This window comes from Molossus molossus, unplaced genomic scaffold, assembly GCF_014108415.1.
Source record: "Molossus molossus isolate mMolMol1 unplaced genomic scaffold, mMolMol1.p scaffold_m16_p_6, whole genome shotgun sequence".
Taxonomy (NCBI): Eukaryota; Metazoa; Chordata; class Mammalia; order Chiroptera; family Molossidae; genus Molossus; species Molossus molossus.
In genome coordinates, this window is record NW_023425399.1 from 40,848,219 (window position 1) to 40,874,633 (window position 26,415).

Sequence of the window (26,415 nt, forward strand, 5' to 3'; positions counted from 1 at the left end):
AGTTGGAGGGATCACACTACCAGATTTCAGGTTAGATTACAAAGTCACTGTAATCAAAACAGCCTGGTACTGGCACAAGAACAGACACGTAGACCAGTGGAACAGAACAGAGAACCCAGAAATAGACCCAAGGCAATATGCTCAATTAATATTTGACAAAGGTGGCAAGAGCATACAGTGGATTAAGGACAGCCTCTTTAATAAATGGTGTTGGGAAAAATTGGACAGCTACATGCAGAAAAATGAAACTAGACCATCAACTTACACCTTACACAAGAATAAACTCAAAATGGATAAAAGACTTAAATGTGACTCATGAATCCATAAAAATCCTAGAAGAAACTGTAGGAAACAAAATTCCAGACATAATACGCAGCAGAATTTTCACTGATACATCACCTAAGGTAATAGAAACAAAGGAGAAAATGAACACATGGGACTACATCAAGCTCAAAAGCTTCTGCACAGCAACAAAAACAACCAGCAAAATGGAAAGGCCACCCACTCTATGGGAAAGCATCATTGCCAATGATACATCAGATAAGGAGTTAATTTCCAATATATATAGAGTGCTCATACAAATCCACAAAATGAAGACAAAAAACTCAATTAAAAAAATGGGCAGAGGAACTAAATAGACACCTCTCCAAACAGGACATACTAATGACTAAGAGACATATGAAGAAATGCTCAACATCACTAATCATCAGAGAGATGCAAATTAAACAACAATAAGGTATCAACTCACACCTGTCAGAATGGCCGCCATCAATAAATCATCAAACAAGTGTTGGCGAGGGTGTGGAGAAAAGGGGACTCTAGTACACTGCTGGTGGGAATGCAGACTGGTGCAGCCACTATGGAAAACAATATGGTGTTACCTCAAAAAATTAAAAATTAACCTGCCATTTGACCCAGTGATTCCACTTCTAGGAATATACCCTAAGAAGCCTGAAACACCAATAATAAAAAATATATGTACCCCCATGATTGTAGCAGCACTATTTACAATAGCTAAGATCTGGAAACAGCCCAAGTGTCCATCAGTAGACGAAAGGATAAAAAAGCCATGGTACATATGCACAATGGAGTACTATGTAGCTGTAAGAAATAACGATCTCATTTTTTGAGACGACATGGAGGCACCTGGAAAGTATTATCCTAAGCAAAACAAGCCAAACAGAGCAAGACAAGTATCATATGATCTCACTTATTTGTGGAATATAATGAACATAACAGTCTCAGGAATGGGGTATTCCCAGAGACGTGAAAGTAGGGGTACAGACTGACAATCTCCAGAAGAGTGGATGGTGGGGCAGAGATAAACCACAGAATTTATATGCATGTGTGCATGAACAATGGATATGGAGAACAAAGCTGGGGACTGGGAGGGAATGAAGGGAGAGGAGGTAATCAGTGAGGGAGAAAGGAGAAACATCTGTAAAAAAATTAATTAATTAATTATATTTAAAAAGCCTAGGTATATTTACACAGTGGAATACTACTCAGCCATTAAAATAAAGAAAAGAAAAAAGAAGAGAAAAAAAGGAGGAGAAATTTTACCTAGTGCAATAGCATGGATAGACCTGGAAAGTATTGTGCTATGTGATGTAAGCCAGTCAGAGAAAGATAAATACCATATCATCTCACTTATATGTGGAGTCTAATGAACAAAATGAACTAACAAATTAAAGAGGAACAGACTCATAGATATAGAGGACAGACTGATCGCTGTCAGAGGAGAGTGGAGCTGGGGGAAAAGGTGAAAGGATTAAGCAATAAAACATCTCATAGACAGAGTCAACAGTATGGTAATTATCAGGTGGAAAGGCAGTTGGGGGATGATATAAATGAAGGTTAGGAAGGATAAATGGTTATGGATAGAGACTTGACTTAGGGTGGCAAGCACATAATACAATATACAGATGATATATTATAGAATTGTACACCTAAAAAACCTATGTTCTTTTATTAACCAATGTCACTCCATTTTTTCAATTAATAGAGGATATAATTTAAAAAGTAAAAAATTAAAAATAGAAATAATAAAATGGTAATTAAAACATATCTATCAATAATGTCTTTAATGCAAATGGGTTAAATATGTCAATCAAAAGATATACAATGACTAAATATCTAACAAAACAAGACCTGTATATATGCTGCCTACAAGAGACTCGCTTCAGTTTGAAAGACACACACAGACTGAAAAGGATGAAAAAAGATATTTCAAAAAATGGGGAAAAAATTTAGGGAGCAATATTTACACAAGACAGAATAGACTTTAAAAAAATAAAACTAACAAACAAAAAAACAGCTATATAAGAGACAAAGAAGGACCTACCTATCTCACTTCTGGGCATTTGTCTGAAGAAACCCAAAATACTAAATTTAAAACACATATACAACCTGCCCGGCGGGTGTGGCTCAGTGGTTGAGTGTCTACCCATGCACCAAGAGGTCACTGGTTCGATTGCTGGTAAGAGCATATGCTCATGTTGTGGACCAAATCCTCAGTGGCAGGCATGCAGGAGGCAGCCAGTCCATGTTCTCCCTCATTGATATTTCTATCTCTCTCTCCCTTCCTCTCTCTCTAAAAATCAATTTAAAAAAATAAATAAGCTCTGGCCGGTTTTGCTCAGTGGTTAGAGCATCAGTTTGTGGTCTAGAGAGACCCGGGTTCGGTTCCCGCTAAGGACACGTACCTTGGTTGCAGTTTGTCCCTGGCTGGTTGAGGTCATGCAGGAGGCAGCCACTCGATGTGTCCCTTTCACATCGATGGTTCTCTCTCTTCTCTCTCTTCCTCCCACTCTACCTGAACAAAAATGGAAAAATGTCCTCAGGAGAGGATAAAAAATAAATAAATAAATAAACAAACAAAGAAAATAATAAGACATATACAACCATATGTTCATTGCAGCATTGCTTAAAATAACCAAGATTTGGAAGCAGCCTAAATGTCCATCAATAGATGAATGAATAAAGAAGAAATGGTGTGTGTGTGTGTGTGTGTATGTGTGTGTGTGTGTGTGTGTAAAAGCCATAGAAAAGAATAAAATCTTGCCATCTGCAACAACATAGATGGACCTAGAAGATATTCTGTTGAGTTGGACAGAGAAAGACAAATGCCAGATGATTCCACTTATATGTGGAATCTAAAAAACAACAATAATAATAATAATCAGGACAGAAACAGATTTATATATAGAACATTTTTATGACTGCCAGATGGAAATGGGGTTCGGGGAATGGGTAAAAAGGTAAAGGAATTAAAAATTATAATTGGTAGTTACAGAATAGTCATGGGGAAGTAAAGTACAAAATAAGGAATATAGTCAATATTGTAATAACTGTATGGTGTCAGATAGTTACTAGATTTATCAAGGTGATCACTGAATAAGTTATATAAATTTCTAATCCCTGGGTTATACACTTGAAACTAATATAATATTGTATGTCAGCTGTAATTTTGAAATTATTTAATCATTTAAAAAGGTTTAGTGTGATTTCTTACACAGCATGTAGGGACAATGGGTAACTGCTATACTTTTTTTTTTTATTATTGAATTATAGTTGACATACAATATTATATTAGTTTCAGGTGACAAGCATAGTGATTCAATATTTTTAAACATCACCATGAGAAGTCTAGTTACCATCGTCACCATACAAAGTTATTAAAATATAGTTGACTATATTCTCTATGCTGTACATTACGTCTCTGTGACTTACTTATTTTATAACTGGAAGTTTGTACCTCTTAATCTCTTTCACCTATTTTGACAATCCCCACTCTCTTTTCCTTCTATAAACCACCAGTTTGTTTTCTGTATCTATGAATACAGTCAATGATATTGTAGTAACTTTGTTATACTTTGTATAACCACACTACTGTGCTTCATGTACCATTGCACAGCTCATGCAGCCTGTAGATCTTAAAAGATATGATATGAATGAAAGAAATGTGTTTGGTACAGACTATTATCACTGAAAACTAGCCCTAAACAGAATAATAGACATAATCAGTCTAAGCAATTAACTCATACCCACAATTAACATTGAGGCTCAGAAAATGAAGTGATTTACAACTGGTTACATGGCTAAAATGACATAGAGTCTGCACCGAACAAAGCAGTCTTTACATTCACCCTTACAATGTTCCCACAATGGACTCTACCCTCTCTTCAGTATTTCACACTCTACATCATCATTTCACTCTTCTCATATTGGTAATTCGGTTCTATCTTTCCCAGGCATTTTGCTAAGGACTACCCTGTAGCAAAATACAGAACATAAGAAAAGCTAATCATATTAGACATTTGCAGTTTTTCACTACCAAAGAGAGGAAATGCCAGTTTATCTATTCTGTGTTATTTAATGTGGATAAAGTACCTTTGGCCAAGACTGCTTCTATTTCCCTACAAGTTTGTGTTCTAAAAGTCTGAGTCCAGCCTTAGCCGGTTTGGCTCAGCAGTAGAGCATCGGCCTGCAGTCTGGAGAGACCCAGGTTCGGTTCCCACTAAGGACATGTACCTTGGTTGCAGTTTGTCCCTGTCCCTGATTGGGTGCAGGTGGCAGCCACTCGATGTGTCCCTTTCACATTGATGCTTCTTTCTCTCTCTTCCTCTCTCTCCCTCCTGCTCTATGAAAAATGTCCTCACGTGAGAATAAAAAAAATAAAAATAAAAATCTGAGTCTAATTTGTTAGCCTTTTTTTAAATCTATGATAATGGTTGTTTTAGAGAATACACTCTTACTTCCATGTTATTTTAATCTGTTCTATTAAAGACATTATAAAAATCTCTATAGCAAAATCAATTGAGACCTCATAAATTGTTTAAACAAGAAGTTACAAACTTAGGTGGCTTTATGGACCAGGTCAGGAATGTAAAATATATGAATCAGGATTCCAGCAAACTGGTCAGTCCAGGCCCTGTTACATCGGGGGAGGAAGAGGAGAATGGCAAGTACTAACTTTAGCTAATTGTGACCATGTTGCCAAATCTTTGCTCATTCCCCTCCAAAAAGCCACATCTTGGAATGTTTTTATGTTAAAATGATTTATTTTTAAAGAATGGTTGCTATTTTTCTAACACTGTGATCCATATGCTTGTGAACTAGACACTACTAGCATAAATTAATGCATCATAGTGTACACTATTACAAATTAAGAATACTGTGATTAAATCCTATATGAATTGTAATCTCCTGATTATGGAATCTTAAAAGAGAAAATCTATAAAAGCCTCTAGGTATGGTTTTGAGTAGCTTGTTTTTAAAATATGCTTCTATTATATACTTTTTGGTCTACTCTCTCTCTTATTGAAGATAAAATGTATATTATATGATAAATTTTTCTAAAAGTAAGCTATGCCATGCTAATTTTAAAAATTCCTAACTTTATTTCATTTTCTTTTTTATGGTTGACACTACTACAGATTTCCCCCATTTTTCAGGCTCTTTGCCAGCCTCCCCCCAGCCACTGCCCCACCTCCCTTAGCTTCACCATACTGTTGTCTGTGTCCATGGGCTATGAATATATGATCTTTGGCTAATCTCTTCATCTTCTTTTATCCAGACCTTCCCACCCCACTCCCTCTGACATTCATCAGTCTATTCCATGTATCTAAAACCATGAAAGGACAAAATATTTTCAGAAAAAAATAAAGGGAAATCTGAGAGCACAGACAAAAATGTATAGCTGTTTTTCCAGCATGTTAAATAAAATTGTGCATCAATTTTTCTGCTTCTGTAAGATCATCTAAATCAATACTAAATAGTGTGTATTTACCCAAAGAACTTAGGTATAAGTAATGACTTTCCTAGAACTGGGTATTTCATTGTAATGGCAGAGTTAGCCTTAAAAACTAGTCAATACATTTTAATGTTTGAACTTTTATTTTACACTTAACATTTTTATCTTTTTAAAGTCCAGTTTATATTTGCCAACAAGCCATGCACTTTGTTCTCTCTGAGTTATTTCTACATTATAAGTAATTTGAGAAGGAAAAAACAAGCAAACTCTTGTTAAAGATAGTTTCGATAATTATTTTAAAAGTGAACTGAACAATTACTGTATCTTTTTAAAAGATCATTTAAAAGAAAAGGGAAATAATGCAAGGTAGAAAACTCATGAATAGGTAATCACTGTCTATAGACAATAAGCAATGTTTCAATAAGCACTGAGAAATAACTAATTAACTTTCCATGTGAGCAAACATTATTTTGTATTCCTGAAGGCCTAAAAGAATCTAAAAATAATAAATAGCAAGGTATTCTTAATTTTCAAAAGATTAAAAAGGATCCTGGTCCTCATTCAAAATTTATTAAAATAATAGAACCTAAATGAACACAAAAAGTATTTTTTATTGTCCTAGAAAATAAGGAAACAACAGTAGCTTTTCTTTATGAAGAGCCATTTAGTCTGAATAAATTGCATGGCTTGTTGATGAAGTTATAAAATGAATACAACCAAAAGCACTCTAGAGTCAATGCTATGATAATAATGAAACACTTGATAAAGCCCCATGAGTTCTCCCCACTATGGCTTAGATAACAAAAGTCAACTGAAATTTTGCAACTAAAGGAAAAACAGAGATAATAGGTATAAGTTGGTAAAAGCCATAGAAATTGGAGGCAGGGCCAAGTGAATCCCAATGGTTCAGAAGGAGTACAAATTAAAATTTTCTGAGCACTTTCATTTTCAATTACAGCACATATAAGGTTATAGACAAATGCCATAGGGAAATGAGGTGAAATCTTGAAAAATAAAAATTATATGGAGAAAATAAAAAATTTGATTAATGGTGAGTTTAAAATTTGGCAAAAACCCATAAAGCAGTAACAAAGAAAGCCTGAGTATGAGCTGGGATGGAAGGGACAGGGAGAGCTGAGTCCTGTGGAAGAATCTCCTTGAAAGGTTTAGTAATACCACATGATAGCAGAGGATTCTAGCACCCAATGAAATTATTCTTACTGTACTTGAAGTGCTTAGAATATGCAACACAAAGGGCAAAGCCAAATTTATTTTTAACAATGCTGTATTTTAAGTTGTACCTTCTGTTGTTCATGCCTATTTTTCTTCAGATTACATCTCACCCAATTGAAATCAACAGAAAAAAAATATTTACCCTAATGGTCCAAAGAATACTCAAAGTTCCAGCAGCCTCTCTTGGGACTACTTCTAGCTTTCTCTCTCCTCCTCAGTGATGGGTTCCCCTTGATATAAAGTTCCTTAGGCCTAAATTTCTCTCTGGAAGTACATCTCAGTGGGAGGATCCCAAACTTACGCCAGGTAGTTTGGATTATTTTCATTACACATAGGTCTGTTGATTTACATAGGAATATTTTGGTCTTTGCAGGACAGTGACTTCAAAGAAACTCTATGGCACATCTAAATTGAAACCAAATACCCATATTTTCTCTACACTTACAACAGTATCTTAAATAGTAAGAACCTCAATATGCTGATGGTTTTCATGTCTTGTACAGAGCATCAACCAGTTATTCTTTTAGTTGTTGCTATTATTGTCAGTGTTACAGATGTCCCCATTTTTTCCTTTACCCCTTCTACCCAACCCACACAAGCCAGTTACTCTTTTCTCAAATCCACAAAGTTAGTAATTATAAGACTCTATAGGTGAGGTTATATAAAAATAAACATCTGCTAACCACCATAATGTTATTTAAAAAGTATGACCGTCACCCAGGCCAGTTTGGCTCAGGTGTTGAGCATAGGCCTGAGGACCAGAGTCCTGGGTTCGATTCCTGCTAGGGGCACATACCACACACACACATACACACACACACACACACACAAAGTATGACTGTTCTCAATATTTCACAAGCTATTGAGGATGCTTTCTACATCATAATCTCTACTTTGTTATCTCTTTGACATTGTAGTGATTTGGACCTGGAGGATATCTAACCAAACGCTCTCATGTTAATGGATAAGGAGATAGAGGCTCTGAGAGATGCAATGGTCTGAACCAAGTAACAACAAGACCTGCAATAGTTTCTGTCAACTGAATTCTATTTTGGTCCTTGCAGAACCTTGCTATTTTCTCTTCTGTTTACCTTATTGTTCCAAAGTTACTATATTTTAAAAAAGGAAAGAAAAAAAGAAAAAGGAGCTTAGAAATAGTTATTTCAAAAAAAAAGAAAAAAAGAAAAGGTGTGTATGCCCATGGATTTGTATTTCAATTAACAATTAATGAATCAATACATTTCCTCCACTTGCTTATGCATTAGATACTTAGCATTTGCATCACAAAAGTTCTATTTTTATTTGCTGTGCTTCTCTGACAATATTATGATGAACTATATTCTATGTAAACCACTAAAATGGCTTATTTTAATCATCTATCTAGGCTTTATTTAGCTTGTACCCCATTTTACATGGTTTTAATTTTTAAATTCAGATTCATAAGATTCAACATTTACTAGCATTTTATCTTAGGAATTTATTTAGGAAATGTAGTATTACTCTGTAGTTTCATAAAACAATTTATAAATATCTCTGAATAGATGGTAATTTTATGTTCACTTTCAGATAGATTTAGCTACATTAGCAGTGCTATTTCACAACACCCATAATCTTCTAAATTGACTTATTTGATGCTCTTCAGGATTTATTTTTCTAAAGACTTAGATTTTGATCTCTGTTGCTGTTTTTGAAATGCTCTTCATGATTGTAAATCCATCTAATGTAATTTTCATATTTGGTGCCATTTTTCTTAAATGACAATACAGGGCAGGAAAAACAATTCAGAAGCTCTTCATACCAGCCTAGTACTTTGATTCAAAATGTGGATAAAATATAAAGAAAAATAGATAGAAAAGGTCTCATTGAAGGTCTCTGAGTAAGAAAACCTGTGTTAAAATCAAATAGATGAACTCTGACGGGTAGACTGTGAAGTAAGACGTGGTAATAAAAAAAAAGAAAGAAAGAAATCTTGGCAGAATTCAGCCTCTGAACAGTAAGGAACTGAGAAACTGAGAGTAGCTCTGTTTCCTTTCATTAATATTTTTTGTAGAAACCTTGTCTCCACTCTGGCCCCTTTCATCTTTAGCCTATGCCCCAGCACCTTCTTAGCACCTCACTTAGCTTTTCTTAAAGTCATTTAAGTACTACTACTACCCTTGTTAATAATAATAATAATTTCTAATGTTTTAATCAAAACCTTTACTAATGCCTACATTTTTATTTGATGATGCTTGAAAAGTCTTTAAGGAAGCCAACTATGTCAGCAATGAGATCTACTTTGAAAAAGAGTGTACCATGGCATTAAATGTATAACCATTTTTTTTTTTTTTTATCCTCACCCGAGGACATTTTTCCATTTTTTGTTCAGACAGAGCGGGAGGGAGAGAGAGGAAGAGAGAGAGAGAAACATCGATGTGAAGGGACACATCGAGTGGCTGCCACCCTCACGACCAACCAGGGCCGGGGACAATCTGCAACCGAGGTACGTGCCCTTAGCGGGAACCGAACCCGGGTCTCTCTGTACCGCAGGCCGACGCTCCAACCGCTGAGCCAAACCGGCCAGGGCATGTATAACCATTTTTTATTGTATTTTATTTTATTTTTGTTACAGATGTTTCTCCTTTTTTCCCCCATTGACACCCTCCTCCCCATTCCCCCCACCTCATGTATAACCATTTTTAACATTAGTGGGGGGAGGTTGTAGGTTCTGAATTTATGCTAAAATGAAAAGAAGAAATCCTGTAAAGATGATAGATGATAGATGATAGATAGATAGATAGATAGATAGATAGATAGATAGATAGATAGATAGATAGATGATAGACAGATACATAGATTCATAGATACATAGATATAGATACATAGATATAGATATGTAAGTGTGTGTGTGTATGTGTATGAAATGTGTCAATATAACTGTGTGTGTGTGTGTGTGTGTGTGTGTGTGTGTGTTGCATACATTTAAATCTTCAGGAATAAGTTCTCTTCTTTCTTATCCAAGTAAGGCAGAATTTTAAAGTTTGGAGAAAAATGATAATCGAGATCAGTGTATATACTTTGTAACTCAACAATATTTTAATTGCTCTAAAATAATTGCCCCCACTTTATTGCAAACATCTCATCTCTGCTTCCTCTGGGGCAGGAAGAAGTCTGTTGTAAGCAGTTAGTAGAGTGTGAGTGTGTTTCTTAACTGGGTAACTTAACTGACTCTGCCAGTCTGACTGAATTAGCCAACTGGCAGCTCAACTGGAGGACACTCAACTGGAGTTTCGGCCCTGTGCCTGGGATTGGCAGCTACACCTTCCCAAAGGCGCACTCCTGCTGTCCTTGGGCAACCAATGCCCTCAAAGCTGAGAATGCACTTCCAGGCATTTAAATCCCAGCTATGGCTTTCTTGAAGGCAGTCCCTACAGAGCAACTGGGACTCCTGGGACTCATTTAATTGCAATTGTTGGCGGGGGCAAGCTTTATCTCATGCTAGGCTTCCCAGCTGCTTAGGTCCAGATCAGTCCAGAGCCTACCAAAGTAAAAAAAATAAATAATAAAATAGTTCATTCCTGCACTCCTGTCTCCATGAGTCACCTTAAGAAGGTTGCTTCCCCAATCCTCAATCCTCCCAGTTCCGGAAAAGGGAGCAAAGGTGTTATCCCAAAGTGGCAAGAAGAAAGATAATGTATTGAGAGAAAGAAAGGCAAGTATTCCCTGTGTGTATTTGTGAGAGAGAGAGAGAGAGAGAGAGAGAGAGAGAGAGAGAGAGAGAGAGAGAGAGAGACACGAGACAGAGAGAGGAAGAAAGGGGAGGGGAGGTTTTGCAGGGGAGAGAGATAGGCAGAGGCCGGTGCCCCGGCTCCCTTCGGAGCCTCAGAGAGCAGCACACATTGTAATTCCCTTTCCAGAGCCTTACAGATTTCCACAAACAATGACATCACTCGAGCGCCGCTGGACCAGATTACAGATGGGGGAATTTTCCTGGGAGCAAGACTGGCGAGGTGAAGAAATGGAGGAGCTCTCCCGGGTGCTGAAAGGGGCGGGGGCGCGGGCTCACAGAGCGGCGCCCCTCGCTGGCTAAGGGGGACCGGCCAAGCTGGAGGCGGACAGGGGTGGGGCCCGGGGTGGCCCAGGGCAGGGCCCGCCGCTTCTCTGGTCCTCATTGGCTGCTGGCAGGTTCACGTCACCCAGACTGGTGCTCTTCTCCCGCCCCAGTAGAATGGGAGCTGAGGAGGAGCTGAAAATGCAGATTTAGCATCAAGCACAGACATACACTCGCTCTTTCTCTCAGATACACACAGCTTCTCACATTCGCACTTCTGCCAGCGAGCGGGGCCGCCTGACTACACAACTACCCCGCCAAGCAGATGCTAGAGAGCACACATTGATTTGCTGCTTTCCAAGCCACTAATCACTCTCTTTCTCCACACAAAGATTCCTTTAAAAACAAACAAACAAACAAAAACTATATATATTTATTTCTTATTTGCACCTTCCTTCCGGGTCCCCTGCTCCGCGAGCCTGCGCGCCTCCTAGCACACTTTTCACTCCCAAAGAAAGATGAAAGGTAGCTGTGTCTCCCAGTGGAAGGCGGCCGCCGGGCTGCTCTTCTGTGTCATGGTTTTTGTATCTGCCAAGAGACCGGTCTTCACGAATCATTTTCTTGTGGAGTTGCATAAAGGAGGAGAGGAAGAAGCTCGCCAAGTTGCAGCAGAACACGGCTTTGGAGTTCGAAAGGTAAGATCTCCCTTGCATTTCGCATGTTGTTTCAAAACGGGGACAGCCCTGCGCAATCTCATTGCAGATTTGCAAGTTTTCTCTCTTTCTCCTGCGATGCAGACATTCTGTCATCTGCTCTTTAACACGATATAGCCTCCAGTGATCTATCACATGTTATGTAATTAAAATGTCCTTCAGTTGTGCTAGTAAGGTCATAAAAATAATTTATTGTTCTTTGATTGGGCGAAAACAAGATAACATCTTTCAAACAATGCCCTGCGCCCGGGCTGCTGTCCGAGGTACCAAGTTCTCCAGGCTGCTTGGGGATGGAGGGATGAGGTGCTGCACATCTGGGCTTGGCTTTGACTCTCTTGCCAGGAATGTATCGATCCCCCTCTCCCATCTCCAGAAAGAGTAGTTTCTGACAGACAGGGCTAGAAGCTTGGACATTGCAATTCATCTCCGTGGTTTTCGGACCCTGCGCCAGGAGGACTTCCCTCCCAGTGACTTTGGTCTCTGCTCTTTTCCAGGGAAAGCAGCTCTCTGGCTTCAGGAGACTTGTAAATGTGAACTGGTTTTTCTTTCCAAAACCAGGGTGGAACTTCGTGCCCTCGCCCCCACCCATCACAGCCCACCCCAAAAGCATATTTCTTGCTAGCTATCAAGTTCTCAAAGCAAAACTGTACAAGCTGTAAAGGTATATTTTGAGGGGAGTCCCCTGCAGAGAAGTCGGGGTGGCTCTCCTGGTATGTGGGCGGCCAACTTGGCTTTCCCAGGAGGACGCGGGGATCCCCACTCCAAAAAGTTGGCAGAGTTCAACTGTTTGGGCACCAGGATGAGGGTTACAGTCTAGAACGCCTAGGGACTCCTTTGGAGAGTGCAGGGTTCCCATCCTGGGAAGGCAAGGGAGAGAAGAGCGCTGGGTGGGGGCTGTAGTTGACCTACTAGCTCTTCCTGAGGAATGTCCGGGCGGGGATCTCAAGCGTCCTTAAAGAATCTGACTAGAGGTGGAATAGAGTGAGGGTGCAAGGAGAAACCGGGGCGAGGGGAACATGGAGGATGGAGGATGATATTTGACAATCAGAGAGCCCAGGGAAATCTGTGGGATTCTGTCCCAGCACCATCTCTTTCCTCCTGATCCCAGCAGAGACGCCTGAGTGAGCGGTGGGAGCTTTCTGTTGTTGCTTTTGCCTCTTGAGGGCAGCGCGAACTGGAACTCTTACCAGTCTCTCTGCCTCGAATTTCCACGCTTCTCGCCTTCCTCCCAGCCTCTGTGAGGTCTCCTTCACTTACCGCGGGCTCTCCCGCCTCCCTGGGGCGTTGGCAGCCGGGATTTCGACCCAAGGTGGATTTGACAGCGTGTTTGTCAGAGGTCTAGGAGGAGGCGCCAGGTCTGCCAGTGGCGCGTGGGCGGGTCTTGCGGAAGAGAACTTGTTGCTCTGGGGAAGCGTAGGTGGAGCAGGGGAGAGACCAAGCAAGCCAAGCGAGCAGCCCACTGTGGTTCTGGCCCAGGGCCTGTGCACCGTTTCAAGAGTGCCACCAACACGATGAGCACGCAGACTTTCTCCTTCCTTCCCACCTTCCTGACCAAACTGGCAACATCTGGGACCCAGGTGCCATAAATATAATCGTGATTTTTATTAGCTGAGAGTTATAGGGCACCTTTACATGGTGGAGTTTTTACATATATTCTTCTTTAATAGTCTCAACAACCCTTAGGAATCTGTTATTATGATTAAGCCTTTGGTACTGATGGAAAAAGAAAAGACTCAATAAGGCCTAAGATAAAAACAACCAAGGATTTAAACCCAGATCTTTCAAAGATGAACTCATACGTTTTAATCCTAGTACATGCAAAACCAAGCTCAATGCTCTGCCAGGTATGTGGGCTTTGGGGTACACTGGAAAGGAATGTGACATCAGGCTCTTAGTTCTTTAGTGTAAAGGACTGCAACTGATGCAGAGATAACCATAACTCTCTCCCCCTACCATGCACAATTTCATAGTGTAAGCAGACATTGCTAGCTCCTCTTTTGAAAATATGCCCCTAGGATCCAATCTTAGAAACTTAATCAGATCTAGATGTAGCGGAGATAGACAATGGCTTGACTAATTAATTTTCCAAGAGGGTTGCTTTTTTGTATAGAGGTAAACAACTTAATGAGGGATTCGTTTTGATGATAAAATTTGACCAAGAAGGTGTAGAGACTAGTTCAATATATGAGTCTGGATCATCTCAATATACTTACCTTAAAATCATAGGGAACTTATACTTTGGGTGAAATCAGATACCTGGCTTTCTCCCCCATTCTTTCTTGGAGAGGAATCCACCAGTTTTGCAGCACAACCTCAAACCTGCAATTCCTATCTATGGGAAATTGGCTTTTACCTTGCCACTTCTTTCCTTACCTCTCTATAACCTCTCAGAAGTAGGATCTCTTAACCAAATGATTTTTGCTCTGATTCATATTTAAGTATATAGCAAGATATTTCTGTCTGATGAATCTTTGCAGGATGCTGCACCTATCTAGAATAAACCTTCTTTTCTCCCTTGGATCAATGTTCCACCCATCCTTTGAGAATGAGCTTCAAACCTTCCCTGATTATATGAACTACAATGAGCTTTCCTTTCTCCAAATTCCTGTGGGGCAAAAAGCAAAGACTACATGACATAAGTTAGCACAGATATCATTTCTCTAGTCATTTCATATGTGTAAGTATTAATGGTTTTAAGTACTGCCTTTCTACTTAAAAGGTAAATACTCAGGGATATCATCTGTATTTCTGGTTTCCTCACCATAACCAGTATATTACTAGGTTTTCCAGGCTGTAAGAAAACTTCCTTAATTGTATTTATTACTCCAGGTTTCCTAAACATATCCTGTCTTGTTTTCATCATGCTGTACTGTATTTTTGTCAATATCTGTTATTTATTTTTTATTTAAAACCCCGAATACCTCCTTCTCTTTTCTCTAATACTTAGTATACTCCCAGCTCCCTACTTCCCCATATTCTCCAATACCAAAGATTCTCAGTAATTATTTATTCATCCAAAAGAAAGGCCAGCTATGCAGACTAGAGGAACCTGCTATTTTACTAACTTCATTTAACTTCGCAAACCTGTGAAGTAGAAGTCATTGGCATCAGCACTAATTCTGAGGTGAAAAACAAAATTTTTGGAAGTTGAGTAACTGCTCATATCTGGAAAGTGGAAAAAAAAAAAAAAGCCAGATTTAAAACCAATATTTTTTTACCAAAAATAATTTTGTTTTCTTATCCTGCTGCCTACAGGAAGCCTTTCCTGGCTGCCAAGAGCTCTGCCTTTGGGGTATCATTTTAGAGTTCTGATGTGTTTCCTTTCCTTTTTTTTCCCCCTTATTACTGCTTTCTTTATCTAGCACGAATTTAGTATTAACATACAGAGTGGGACAAAAGTAGGTTTACAGTTGTTCATAAGGAAAATAATAAAATAATTAATAAATAATAATATGATAAAAGAATAAATTCTGTGTTTCACGTACTCACAACTGTAAACCTACTTTTGCCCCATCTTATATGACCCTATGTCATTAACTAATATGTATGAGTATGTATTTCTTCAGATACACCATTAATCTTCTAAGAGGAGAAACAATATAATATGGTTTTTTATAGTTTCTATATTTAGCACAGTAGTCTATATGAAGTATTCAATGAATATTGTTGATTAATTTGCAAGACTATATACTCTTATAAGACCATGAGTAAACTAGTATATTTCTTCTCTAAAATTGATTAAAAATACCTTTAACTTTACCCTCTGAAAGGTGTGATAAGACTAAAGATTTTTGTTTTATCATGACCTAGCCCAAAAATGTATGTCCATCAGAGAAGATGCATATGTCTAGGAGAGTGAGTGAATTTATAATAAGGTAAAAGGCATTTTTCTAAAGAGCACCTTAAATTTTTCCATATACTACTAAACTTAATTCCCTCTAAAAAGAAAACAAAAATTATTTTTTGTTTTATATTTAATATATTAAAGTAATATATTGAAGGCTCGCCAAATATCAAATAACAATTAGGATAAAAATCCAAACAACTGACAATTAGGTGTTTTTGTTTTGCTATGATATGTCTTGTGTTTTACTCATGTAGGACTGAGGCTAAGATCACACAAGTAAAATTATGTGAGTACTTTTATATGTATAAAAGTTAAAAATTTTTAATCTAATAATAATTGTGTTCTTGGGTAATGAAATAAATGTTTAGTCATTTTAATTTTATTGAAGTATAATCTATTTTAGGAAAGAGCACAGCTTAATACATATTCACCAACTGAGCACACTTTTGTAACCAGCACCCAAATCAAGAAATAAAATATTATCAGCATCCCATAAGTCCCCCTCTTGCTCACTTGGGTAGTTTTTAGTTTTAGGCTATTATAAACATTTACCCTGTGGATATTGTGGTGTATGTATTTTGGGGAAAACATATATGGCTTTCTGTTGGGGACATTCCTAGGAATAGAATTGTTGAATCAAGAGGCATGTATACATTCAACTTTCTAAGACTGTATCAGTGTTCTATTATTGTGTAACAAATGACTACAAATGCAGTGGCCTAAAATCACACAAATTTATTAATTACAATTTTTATGGATAAGGCATCTGGCACATTTTAGTCAGGGCTTCTGTTCAAAACCTCATAGGCTGAAATCAAGATATTGGCCACTATGTCCTCATCTAGAGGCACAACTAAAGGAAAATCCACTTCCAAACATATTCAGGTTTTTAGAAGAATTTAAAAAACTGAATTTACCTCTTTATAGTTAGAGACCTGGAGTCTTCATTTTCTTGTTGGCTACTGGACCAGGACGACTTTCAGCTCCTGGAAGCTACTCTCATGACCTTGCCACATGACCCACAGTTGACCTTCTCACTTTCTGACCCTTCAAAGGTCTTCCTTCAGGAAGGGGCCCAGTCCCTGCTTAAGGTTAACCTAATTAGGTCAAGCCCACTCAAGAAAATTTCTCTCGATCTTTTAATTAATTCAACTAAACATATTTGGGATCTTTACTAAATAATGTTATCTAATCACAGAAGTAAAATCTAACATATTCACAGTTCTGCCTGCACTCAAGAGGAGAGGATTTTACAAGGCATGCACACTAGGGTGTGGAACCCTTGAGGCCATCTAAGGATTCTACCTACCATAGAAAAACTGACAGTTTTACAAACTGGTTATGCCAATTCCCATTTCCACCAGCAGCATGAGAGAGTTCTGATTGCTCCACATTTTCACTGGCATTTTATATTTTATACCTTTTCCCTTTTAGCTTTTTTGGCAGGTGGGTAGTGGCATCTCATTGTGATTTTAATTTGCATTTTCCTGATAATCAATTGAAATTGAATTGTTTCTTCATATGCTTATTGGTACTTTGGATATTCTTCTTCTTCTTCTTTTTTATCCTCACCCGAGGACATTTTTGCATTTATCTTCAGATAGAGTGGAAAGGAAAGAGGGAGGAAGAGAAAGAGAGAAACATTGATATGAGAGAGACACATCGAGGGGCTGCCACCCACACAACCCCAACTGGGGCCAGGGACAAACTATAACCAAGGTACGTGCCCTTAACTGGAACCGAACCCGGGAACTCTCCAGTCCGTGGGCTGACGCTCTAAATGCTGAGCCAAACTGGTCAGAGCTGGATATTCTTCTTTATACAGTATTTGTTGAGGTCTTTTGCCCTAAAAAGCTTTCTTACAAATTGTTTGTCTTTATTTTATATTTATAGGAACTCTTCACCTATTATAATTGGGATCTGTTGTCAGATGTGTATATTTTAAATATTATCAGACATTTTCATTAAAGTATACTTGAAATACATGCCCTGGCCGGTTTGGCTCAGCAGGTAGAGTGTCGGCCCATGGACCGGAGTCCCGGGTTTGGTTCCCGCTAAGGGCATGTACCTTGGTTGCGGTTTGTCCCCTGCCCCAGTTGGGGTTGTGTGGGTGGCAACCAGTCTCTCTCACGTTGATGTTTCGCTCTTGCTCTTCCCCCCTCTTTCCTTCCCACTCTATCTGAAGATAACTGCAAAAAAATGTCCTTCGGTGAGGATTAAAAAGAAAAAAAAGTATACTTGAAATACAAATACAATATTATATTAATTTCAGGTATACAACCTAATAATCTGACATTTATATATCTTATGAAGTGATCTCTATGACAAGTCTAATAAGCATCTATTATCATACATAGTTATTATGATATTATTGACTAAATTCCTTATGATTGTACATTACATCCCCTTGACATTAATTTATAAATGGAAGGTTGCACCTCTTAAATCTTTACAGCTTTTCTACCCATCCTGCTAACCACCTCCTCTCTGGCAACCATCAATCTGTTCTCTGTTTCTGAGTCTATTTCTGTTTTTGTTTGTTTGTTCGTTAATTGTTTTGTTTTAGATTCCACATATCAGTGAAATCCTATAGTGTTTGTCTTTCTCTGTCTGACTTGTTTCATTTAGCACTATACCCTCTAGGTCCATCCATGTTGGCAAAAATGGCAAGATTTCATCATTTTTTATGGCTGACTAATATCTGTGTGTGTGTGTCACATCCTCTTTATCCATTAATCTATGATAGACACCTAGGTGGCTTTTATTTCTTGGCTATTTTAAATAATGCTATGATGAATCTTGGGTGTGTATATCTTTTCAAATTAGTGTTTTTATTTTCTTCAGATAAATACCCAAAAGTGGAATTACTGGGCCATAAGGTAGTTCTCTGGTTAAATATAAAGAAATCTCTATTTTTATAGTGGCTACACTAATTTACAATCCCACCAACAGTATATGGGGGTTCCCTTCTCTCCTCCTCATCACCAACACTTATTTGTTGACTTTTTGATAACAGACTCTGGTATGGTTTTAAAAACTAGTGATGGTGAACATCATTTAATATATCTGTTGGCTATCTGTATGGGTTTTTTAGAGAAGTCTATTCAGGTTCTCTGTCAATTTTTTAATCAGATTGTTTGGGGTTTTTTTATATTGAGTATCACGAGTTCTTTATATATTTTGTATATTAACCCCTTAGTGAATATGTCATTTTCAAATATTTTCTCCCATTTAGTAAGTTGATGATTTCATTTGCTGTGCAAAGGCTTTTTATTTGGATGTAGTTCAATTTGTTTATTTTTGCTTTTGTTGCTCATGGTCAAGGAGACATATCCCAAATAATATTGCTAAGACCAATGTCAAAGAGTTTGTTTCTTATGTTTACTTCTAGGATCTTTATGGTTTCGAGTTTTACATTTACTTTAGGACTTTAATCCATTTAAGTTTGTTTTTATATATGGTGTAAGAAAGTTGTCCTATTTTATTTTTGTATGTGTATCTGTCCAGTTTACCTAACACCATTTATTGAAGAGACTGTCTTTTTCCCATTGTATATTCTTGCTTTCTTTGTTGTAGATTAATTGACCATATAAGTGTGCGTTTATTTCTGCGGTCTCTTTTCTGTTCCATTGATTTATGTGTCTATTTTTGTGCCAGTACCATACTGTTTTGTTTACTATAGACTTGTAGTATAGTTTGAAATGAGGAAGCATGATACCTTCAACTTTATTCTTATTTCTCAAGATTGCATTAAGTATTCAGGCTCTTTTGTGATTACCTATAAAATTTTAAATTATTTGTTCTAGTTCTGTGAAAAGCCATTTACTAAGGTGTTCTTATCATTTTTATCTTTGTTTGTTTAATGTGATGTTGATTGATTTGCAGATATTAAACCATCTTTGCACCCCTGGGTTTAATCTCACTTAACCATGGTTATGAGCCTTTTAATGTATTATTGAATTTGGTTTGATTATATTTTGTTGAAAACATTTACATCTATATTCATCAGGAATATTGTCCTATAACTTTCTTTTATTCATTTTTGGTAGTGTCTGGTTTTGGTATCAGGGCAATGATGGCTTCATAGAATAACTTTGGAAGTGTTCTTTCCTCTTCAAATTTTTGGAATGGTTTGAGGATAGATACTAATTTTTCTTTAAATATTTGGTAAAATTCATCTGTGAATCCATCTGGTCCTGGAATTTTGTTTGCTAGGAGATTTTTGATTACTGATTTAATTTTTTACTAACAATCAATCTGTTCAGATTTTCTGTTTCTTCCTGGTTGAGTCTTAGAAGATTGTGTGTTTCTAGAAATGTATCCATTCTTTCTAGGTTGTCAAATTTGTTGAAATATAATTATACATTGTATCTTATGATCCTTTGTATTTCTTTGGTGTCAGTTGTAACTTCTCTTTTTTCATTCCTGATTTTATTTATTTAGGCCCTCACTTCTTATTCTTGATAAGTCTGGATAAAGTTTTGTCAACTTTGTAAATCTTTTTTAAATAACCAGTTTATAGTTTCATTAATCTTTCCTTTTTTTGTTTTTGTTGTTGTTTTGTTTGTTTGTTTCTGTATTTCATTGATCTCTGCTCTTATCTTTATTATTTTCTTCCTTTTACTAACTCTGGGCTTTGTTGGGGTTCTTTTCCCTAGTTCCTTCATGTATAAAGTTAAATTGTTTATCTGGGATTGTTCTTGTTTCTTCTGATAGTCCTGTATTGCTATAAGCATTCCTCTTAGAACAGCTTTTGTTGCATCCCATAGATTTTGGAGAGTTGTGTGTCCATTTCTATTTGTCTCAATGTTCTCCCTTATTTCTTTGTTGACCCACAGGTTGTTTATTAGCATGTTGTTTAGTCTCTACATGTTTGTGTTTTTTATAGTTTTCTTTTTGTAGTTGATTTTTAGTTTTGCACTCTTGTAGTCAGAAAAGAAGTTTGATGTGACTTCACACTTCTTAAGTTAATTAAGACATGTTTTATGGCCTAATATGTTAGAGAATGTTTCATGTCCCCTTGAAAAAAATATACATGCTGCAGTTTGGGGACAAATTTTTTTGTATATATCCATTAAGTCCATTGATTTTATGTTTCATTTAAGGCCAATGTTTCCTTACTAATTTTCTGTCTAAATGATCTATTCATTGATGTAATTTAGGTGTCAAAGTCCCCTACTATTATTGTGTTATTGACCATTTCTACTTTTATGTTCAATAATATTTGCTTTATATATTTAGGTGCTCCTATGTTGGATGTATAAACATTTATGACTGTTACATCCTTCTTGGGTTGTCCCCTTTATTATTATGTCATGCCCTTCCTTGTCTCTTTTTATAGCTTTTATTGTAAAGCCTATTTTCTCTGATAGAAATATTGCTACCTCATCTTTCTTTTTATTTTTATTTGCATGAAATATCTTTCCCATTCCTTCACTGTCCATTTGTGTGTGTGTCTTTCAATCTGGTGTGGGTCTCTTGTAGGCAACATACAGGTGAACCTTGTTTTTTATCCATTTAAATTGATTTTTATATATATAGAGAAAAACATCAATTTGTTATTCCATTTATCTGAGCATTCATTGGTTGATTTGTGTATGTGCCCTGACTGGTGATCAAACCCGCAACCTTGACATATCAGAAAAGTGCTCTAATCAATTGAGCTACCAGGCCAGGGCCCCTTATGTTTTTTAATTAAATTTATTGGGATGACAATGGTTAATAAAATTATACAGGTTTTCAGTGTACAGTTCTATAATAATACATCATCTGTGTATTGCATTATGTGCCCATCACCCAAAGTCAAATGTTCTTCTTTCACCATATATTTAACCCTCTTTTCCCTTTACTACCTACCACCTCCTCCCCTTTGATAGCCACCATACTGTTTTCTGTATCTGTGAGTTTTTGTGTGTCTTTTTTGTTTGTTTGTTCATTTTTTGCCTTCAGTTTTTAATTCCCATATGAGTGAAATCATATGCTTCTAACTATTTGTCTGACTTATTTTGTTTAGCATGATATTCTCAAGATCCATTCATGTTGTTGCAAATGGCAATATTTCATCTTTTCTTATGTATCACAACTTCTATATCCAATTATCTATCAAAGGACACTTTGGTAGTTTCCACATTTTGGCCACTGTGAATAATGCTGCAGTGAACATAGGGGTGCATATATCTTTGTGAATAAATGTTTTCAACATTTTCAGGTAGATAGCCAGAAGAGGGGTTGCTGAGTCATATGGTAACTCTGGTCTTAATTTTTTTGAGAAATCTTCATACTGTTTTTCATAATGGTTGTACCATTTTACATTCCCATCTGCAGTGAATGAGGGTTTCTTTTTCTCCACAACCTCTCCAACACTTTTGAAATGAATCAAAGACCTAAATATAAGACTTGAAACAATAAATTACATAGAAAAAAAAAAAAACATAGCTACTAAACTTATGAATCTTCGTCTTAGAGAGGGTTTTATGAATTTGACCCCAAAGGCAAAAAAAAATAAAGGCAAAAATAAATGGGACTATGTCAAACTAAAAGATTCTACATAGCAAAAACAAAAATAAAAGTCACCAACAAAACTAAAAGACGACCAACCGAATGGATGGTGATATTTGCAAACAGCTCTGACAAGGGGTTATTATCCAAAATACATAAGGACTCATACAATTCAACACCAAACAAACAATCCAATTAAAAAATGGGGAAAGGGCCCTGGCCAGTTTGGCTCAGCGGTTAGAGCGTTGGCCTGCGGTCCGGAGAGACCTGGGTTCGGTTCCCGCTAAGGGCATGTACTTTGGTTGCAGTTTGTCCCTGGCCCTGGTTGGTCGTGCGGGTGGCAGCCACTCGATGTATCCCTTTCACGTCGATGTTTCTCTCTCTCTCTCTCCCTCTCTCTTCCTCCCACTCTCTCTGTACAAAAATTGGAAAAATGTCCTCGGGTGAGGATAAAAACAAAAACAAACAAAAAAAAAAAAAAAATGGGGAAAGGACCTAAACAGACACTTCTCCCAAGAAGATATACAAATGACCAATAGATATATGAAAACATGCTCAACTTTACTAGTAATTAAGAAAATGAAAATCAAACCTACAGTGAGATTCCACCACACATGTTAGAATCACTATTATTAACAAGACCTTATTTTTTTATTGGATCATTCAGTCCAGTTATAGTAGTTATTGAAAGGTATGTATTTATTGCATTTTGTTAATTGTTTTTTGTTGTTGCTGCTGTTATTTTTGTAATTCTTCTCTGTTCCTTCTTTTTTCCTTTAGTTTCTTACCTTGTTATTTGCTGGGGATTTTTAGCATTATGTCTGGGTTTCTTTCTCTTTATTTTATATATTTATTTATTTTGCATGTTTCTTGTAGGTTTTTGGTTTGTGGTTACCATGAGGTTCATATATATTTCTATATCAGCCTATTTTAAGTTTATTTGCACTTAAATCCATATGCATTCTAAGTACATTTCATTTTTACTCCTACCTCCCAAAAATGTGTGTCATATTTTGTTTTGTGTCTCCACAACTACTTATTGTAATTATAGTTGATTTTGTTACTTTTGTCTTTTAGCTTTCATACTAGCTTTTTAATTGGCTATCCACTTTCTTTACTATTTATTTGTCCTTATCAGTGAGATTTTTTTCTTTCATATATTTTCTTGGTCCTGAGTATAGTCTTGTCTTTTTTTCTTTACAATTTATTTGTCCTTATCAGTGAGTTTTGTTTTTTTTCATATATTTTCTTGGTCCTGAGTATAGTCTTGTCTTTTTCACTTAATGAACACCCTCTAAGATTTTTTTTTAACCTTACCCGAGGACACTTTTCAATGTTTTGTTCAGGTAAAGTGGGAGGGGGAGAGGGAGAGAGAGAAACATCGACGTGAAAGGGACACATCGAGTGGTTGCCACACACACGACCCAACCAGGGCCGGGGACAAACTGCAACTGGACCCTCTAAGATTTTTTATAAAGTCAGTTTAGTGGTGAGAAATTCCTTTAGTATTTGCTTGTCTGGAAATTTTTTTCTCTCTCCTTTAATGTTGAATGATAACCTTGCTGACTACAGTATTCTAGGTTGTAGGTTCATTCTTTTCACCATTTTAAATAAATCCTGCTACCCTTTTCTGGACTGCAAAGTTTCTGCTGAGATATCTCTTTATAGTCTTGTGAGGTTTCCCTTGTGAGTTGTTTTTTTGTTTGTTTGTTTGTTTTGTTTTGTTTTCTGACCTCAAGATTCTCTATTTATCTTGTGTTTGCCTTATTAATTGTAATGTATATTGGAGTGGATCTCTTTGGGTTCATCTTATTTGGACTGTTCATGTTTCTTTATAATTATTTTCCTTTGCTGTTGATTGGGTGATTTTTGTTATTCTGTCTACAGATTACTAATCCATCTATATGAATCACCTAATTTGATGTTGATTCCCTCTAGAGTGTTCTTAATTTCAGTTATTGTATTACTTATCTCTGATTGGTTCTTTTTTATATGTTGTTTTGTTAAAGTTTTCATTGTGTTCCTCTATTTTCCTCCCAAGCTGAGCATCTTTATGACCATTACTTTGAACTATTTATCACACAAATAATTTACCTCTATTAAATTAGGGTTTTTCTGGGGTTTTATCTTGTTCTTTCATTTGGAACATGTTCCATTGTCTCCTCTTTTTTTTTTTTTTTTTTTTCATTCTGTGTTTATTTCAATGAGTTAAATGGAAAGAGCTACTTTTCTCACTCTTGAAGGAGTGGACTTGTGCATGAACAACCACTGTATAAGCTGCTCATTTTAGGAGTTTTGGCAGGCCTCTTGGATCTGGAGCAGGTGCATATGTTGCTGGGCAGGACAATTTACTGGAGCTATGAGTACTGTTTGAGATTTTTCAAGGACCATTGGGGTAGCCTAGTGGGCCAGCTGGCTGGATCTAGGATGGGCATTGGTCAAGGGTGCACTGGTGGACCAGCTGGCTGCAATGAGGTCTGGAGTGAGCTCAGAAAGCCTGAGGTTCATGGCACAAGAAGCATCTTGTTGGGCCATCTGGTTGGAGTTGGAGTGTGCACAAGCTGAGGTGGCTCAGGGTATACCATGACGGCCTGCAATTAGAGCACTTAGACTGAGCTCCTGCCCATACAATCTCAGGCTGGCTAGAGTGCTTGATCCAAGCTCTAGCCCATGCTTTCTAGGTGGAGGAGAAACATAAACAATAGCACTCACTGATGACTCCAATCCCAGAAAGTTCCTTTTATTACTCATCCATTGGGCAGATGCTTTAAAGTAAGTAAATGGATTTCATTCATGTATAGTCTAGTTGTATTTTGGTGTGCCACAGGTCAGGCAAATCTATGTATAGGCCCCTCAGTGATAACCCTCCCTAATGCAAGTCACTCCATCAGGTCACTTTCAGATGTTACAGTGCCTCCTGTCTCTTTTCACCTTCTGTGTGTGGTCCCTCTCTCATTCCTTTTATTTATTTATTTTTATTTTTTTTATTAATTAATTTTTGTTACAGATGTCTCTCCTTTTCCCCCCCACTGATTTCCCCCTCCCCCTCCCTCCCTGCGCTCTGCCCAGCTTTGTGGTCCATATACATTGTTCATGCATACATGCATATAAGTTCTGTGGTTTATCTCTCCCCACCACCCCCTCTTCTGGGGATTGTCAGTCTGTACCCCACTTCCACATCTCTGGGACTATCACATTCTTCAGACTTTTATGTTCATTATATTCCACAAATAAGTGAGATCATATGATAATTGTCTTTCTCTGGCTAGTTTCACTTAGTATGATACTTTCCAGGTCCCTCCATGTACTCTCAAAGGATAAGATACCTTTCCTTCCTACAGCTACATAGTACTCCACTGCTTTTTTATCAATTTGTCTACTGATGAACACTTGGGCTGTTTTCAGATCTTAGCTATTGTAAATAGTGCTGCTACAAACATGGGGTACATATATTCTTTCTGATTGGTGTTTCAGGCTTCTTAGGGTATATTCCTAGAAGTGGGATCACTGGGTCAAATGGCACGTCAATTTTTAATTTTTTCAGGTAACACTATAGTGTTTTTCATAGTGGCTGCACCAGTCTGCATTCCCACCTGCAGTGTATTAGAGTCCCCCTTTCTTCACACCCTCGCCAACACTTGTTATTTGATGATTTGTTGATGGCGGCCATTCTGACAGGTGTGAAGTGACACCTCATTGTTGTTTTAATTAGCATCTCTCTGATGATGAGTGATGATAAGCATTTCTTCATATGTCTCTAGCCATTTGTATGTCCTGTTTGGAGAGGTGTCTATTCAGGTCCTCTGCCCAGTTTTTAATTGGGTTCTTAGTATTCCTTTTGAGGAGTTGTATGAACACTCTCTATATATTGGAAATTAACCCCTTATCTGATATATCATTGGCAATTATGCTCTTCCATACAGTGAGTAGCCTTTCCGTTTTGATGATTGTATCTTTTGCGCTGCAGAAGCTTTTGAGTTTGATGTAGTCCCATGTGTTCATTTTCTCCTTTGTTTTTATTGCCTTAGGTGATGTATCAGTAAAAATTCTGCTGTGTATGATGTCTGAAATTTTGTTGCCTACAGTTTCTTCTAGGATTTTTATGAATTCATGAGTCACATTTAAGTCTTTTATTCATTTTGAGTTTATTCTTGTGTAGGGTGTAAGTTGATGGTCTAGTTTCATTTTTCTACATGTAGCTGTCCAATTTCCCAGCACCATTTATTAAAGAGGTTGTCCTTACTCCACTGTATGCTCTTGCCACCTTTGTCAAATATTAATTGAGCATATTGCCTTGAGTCCATTTCTCAGTTCTCTGTTCTGTTCCACTGGTCTATAT

General features: G+C 37.2%; 1 protein-coding gene across 1 annotated transcript in view; it reads left to right on the forward strand.

Moving 5' to 3' along the window:
* Positions 1-11,238: 11,238 nt before the first annotated feature.
* Positions 11,239-26,415, forward strand: part of PCSK2 (proprotein convertase subtilisin/kexin type 2) — a 322,138-nt gene continuing 306,961 nt past the window's right edge. Inside the window, exon 1 of the mRNA XM_036245861.1 lies at positions 11,239-11,713. Coding sequence (XP_036101754.1) covers positions 11,537-11,713 — 177 coding nt within the window. The 5' untranslated portion in view covers positions 11,239-11,536. The remainder of the gene's footprint in view (positions 11,714-26,415) is intronic.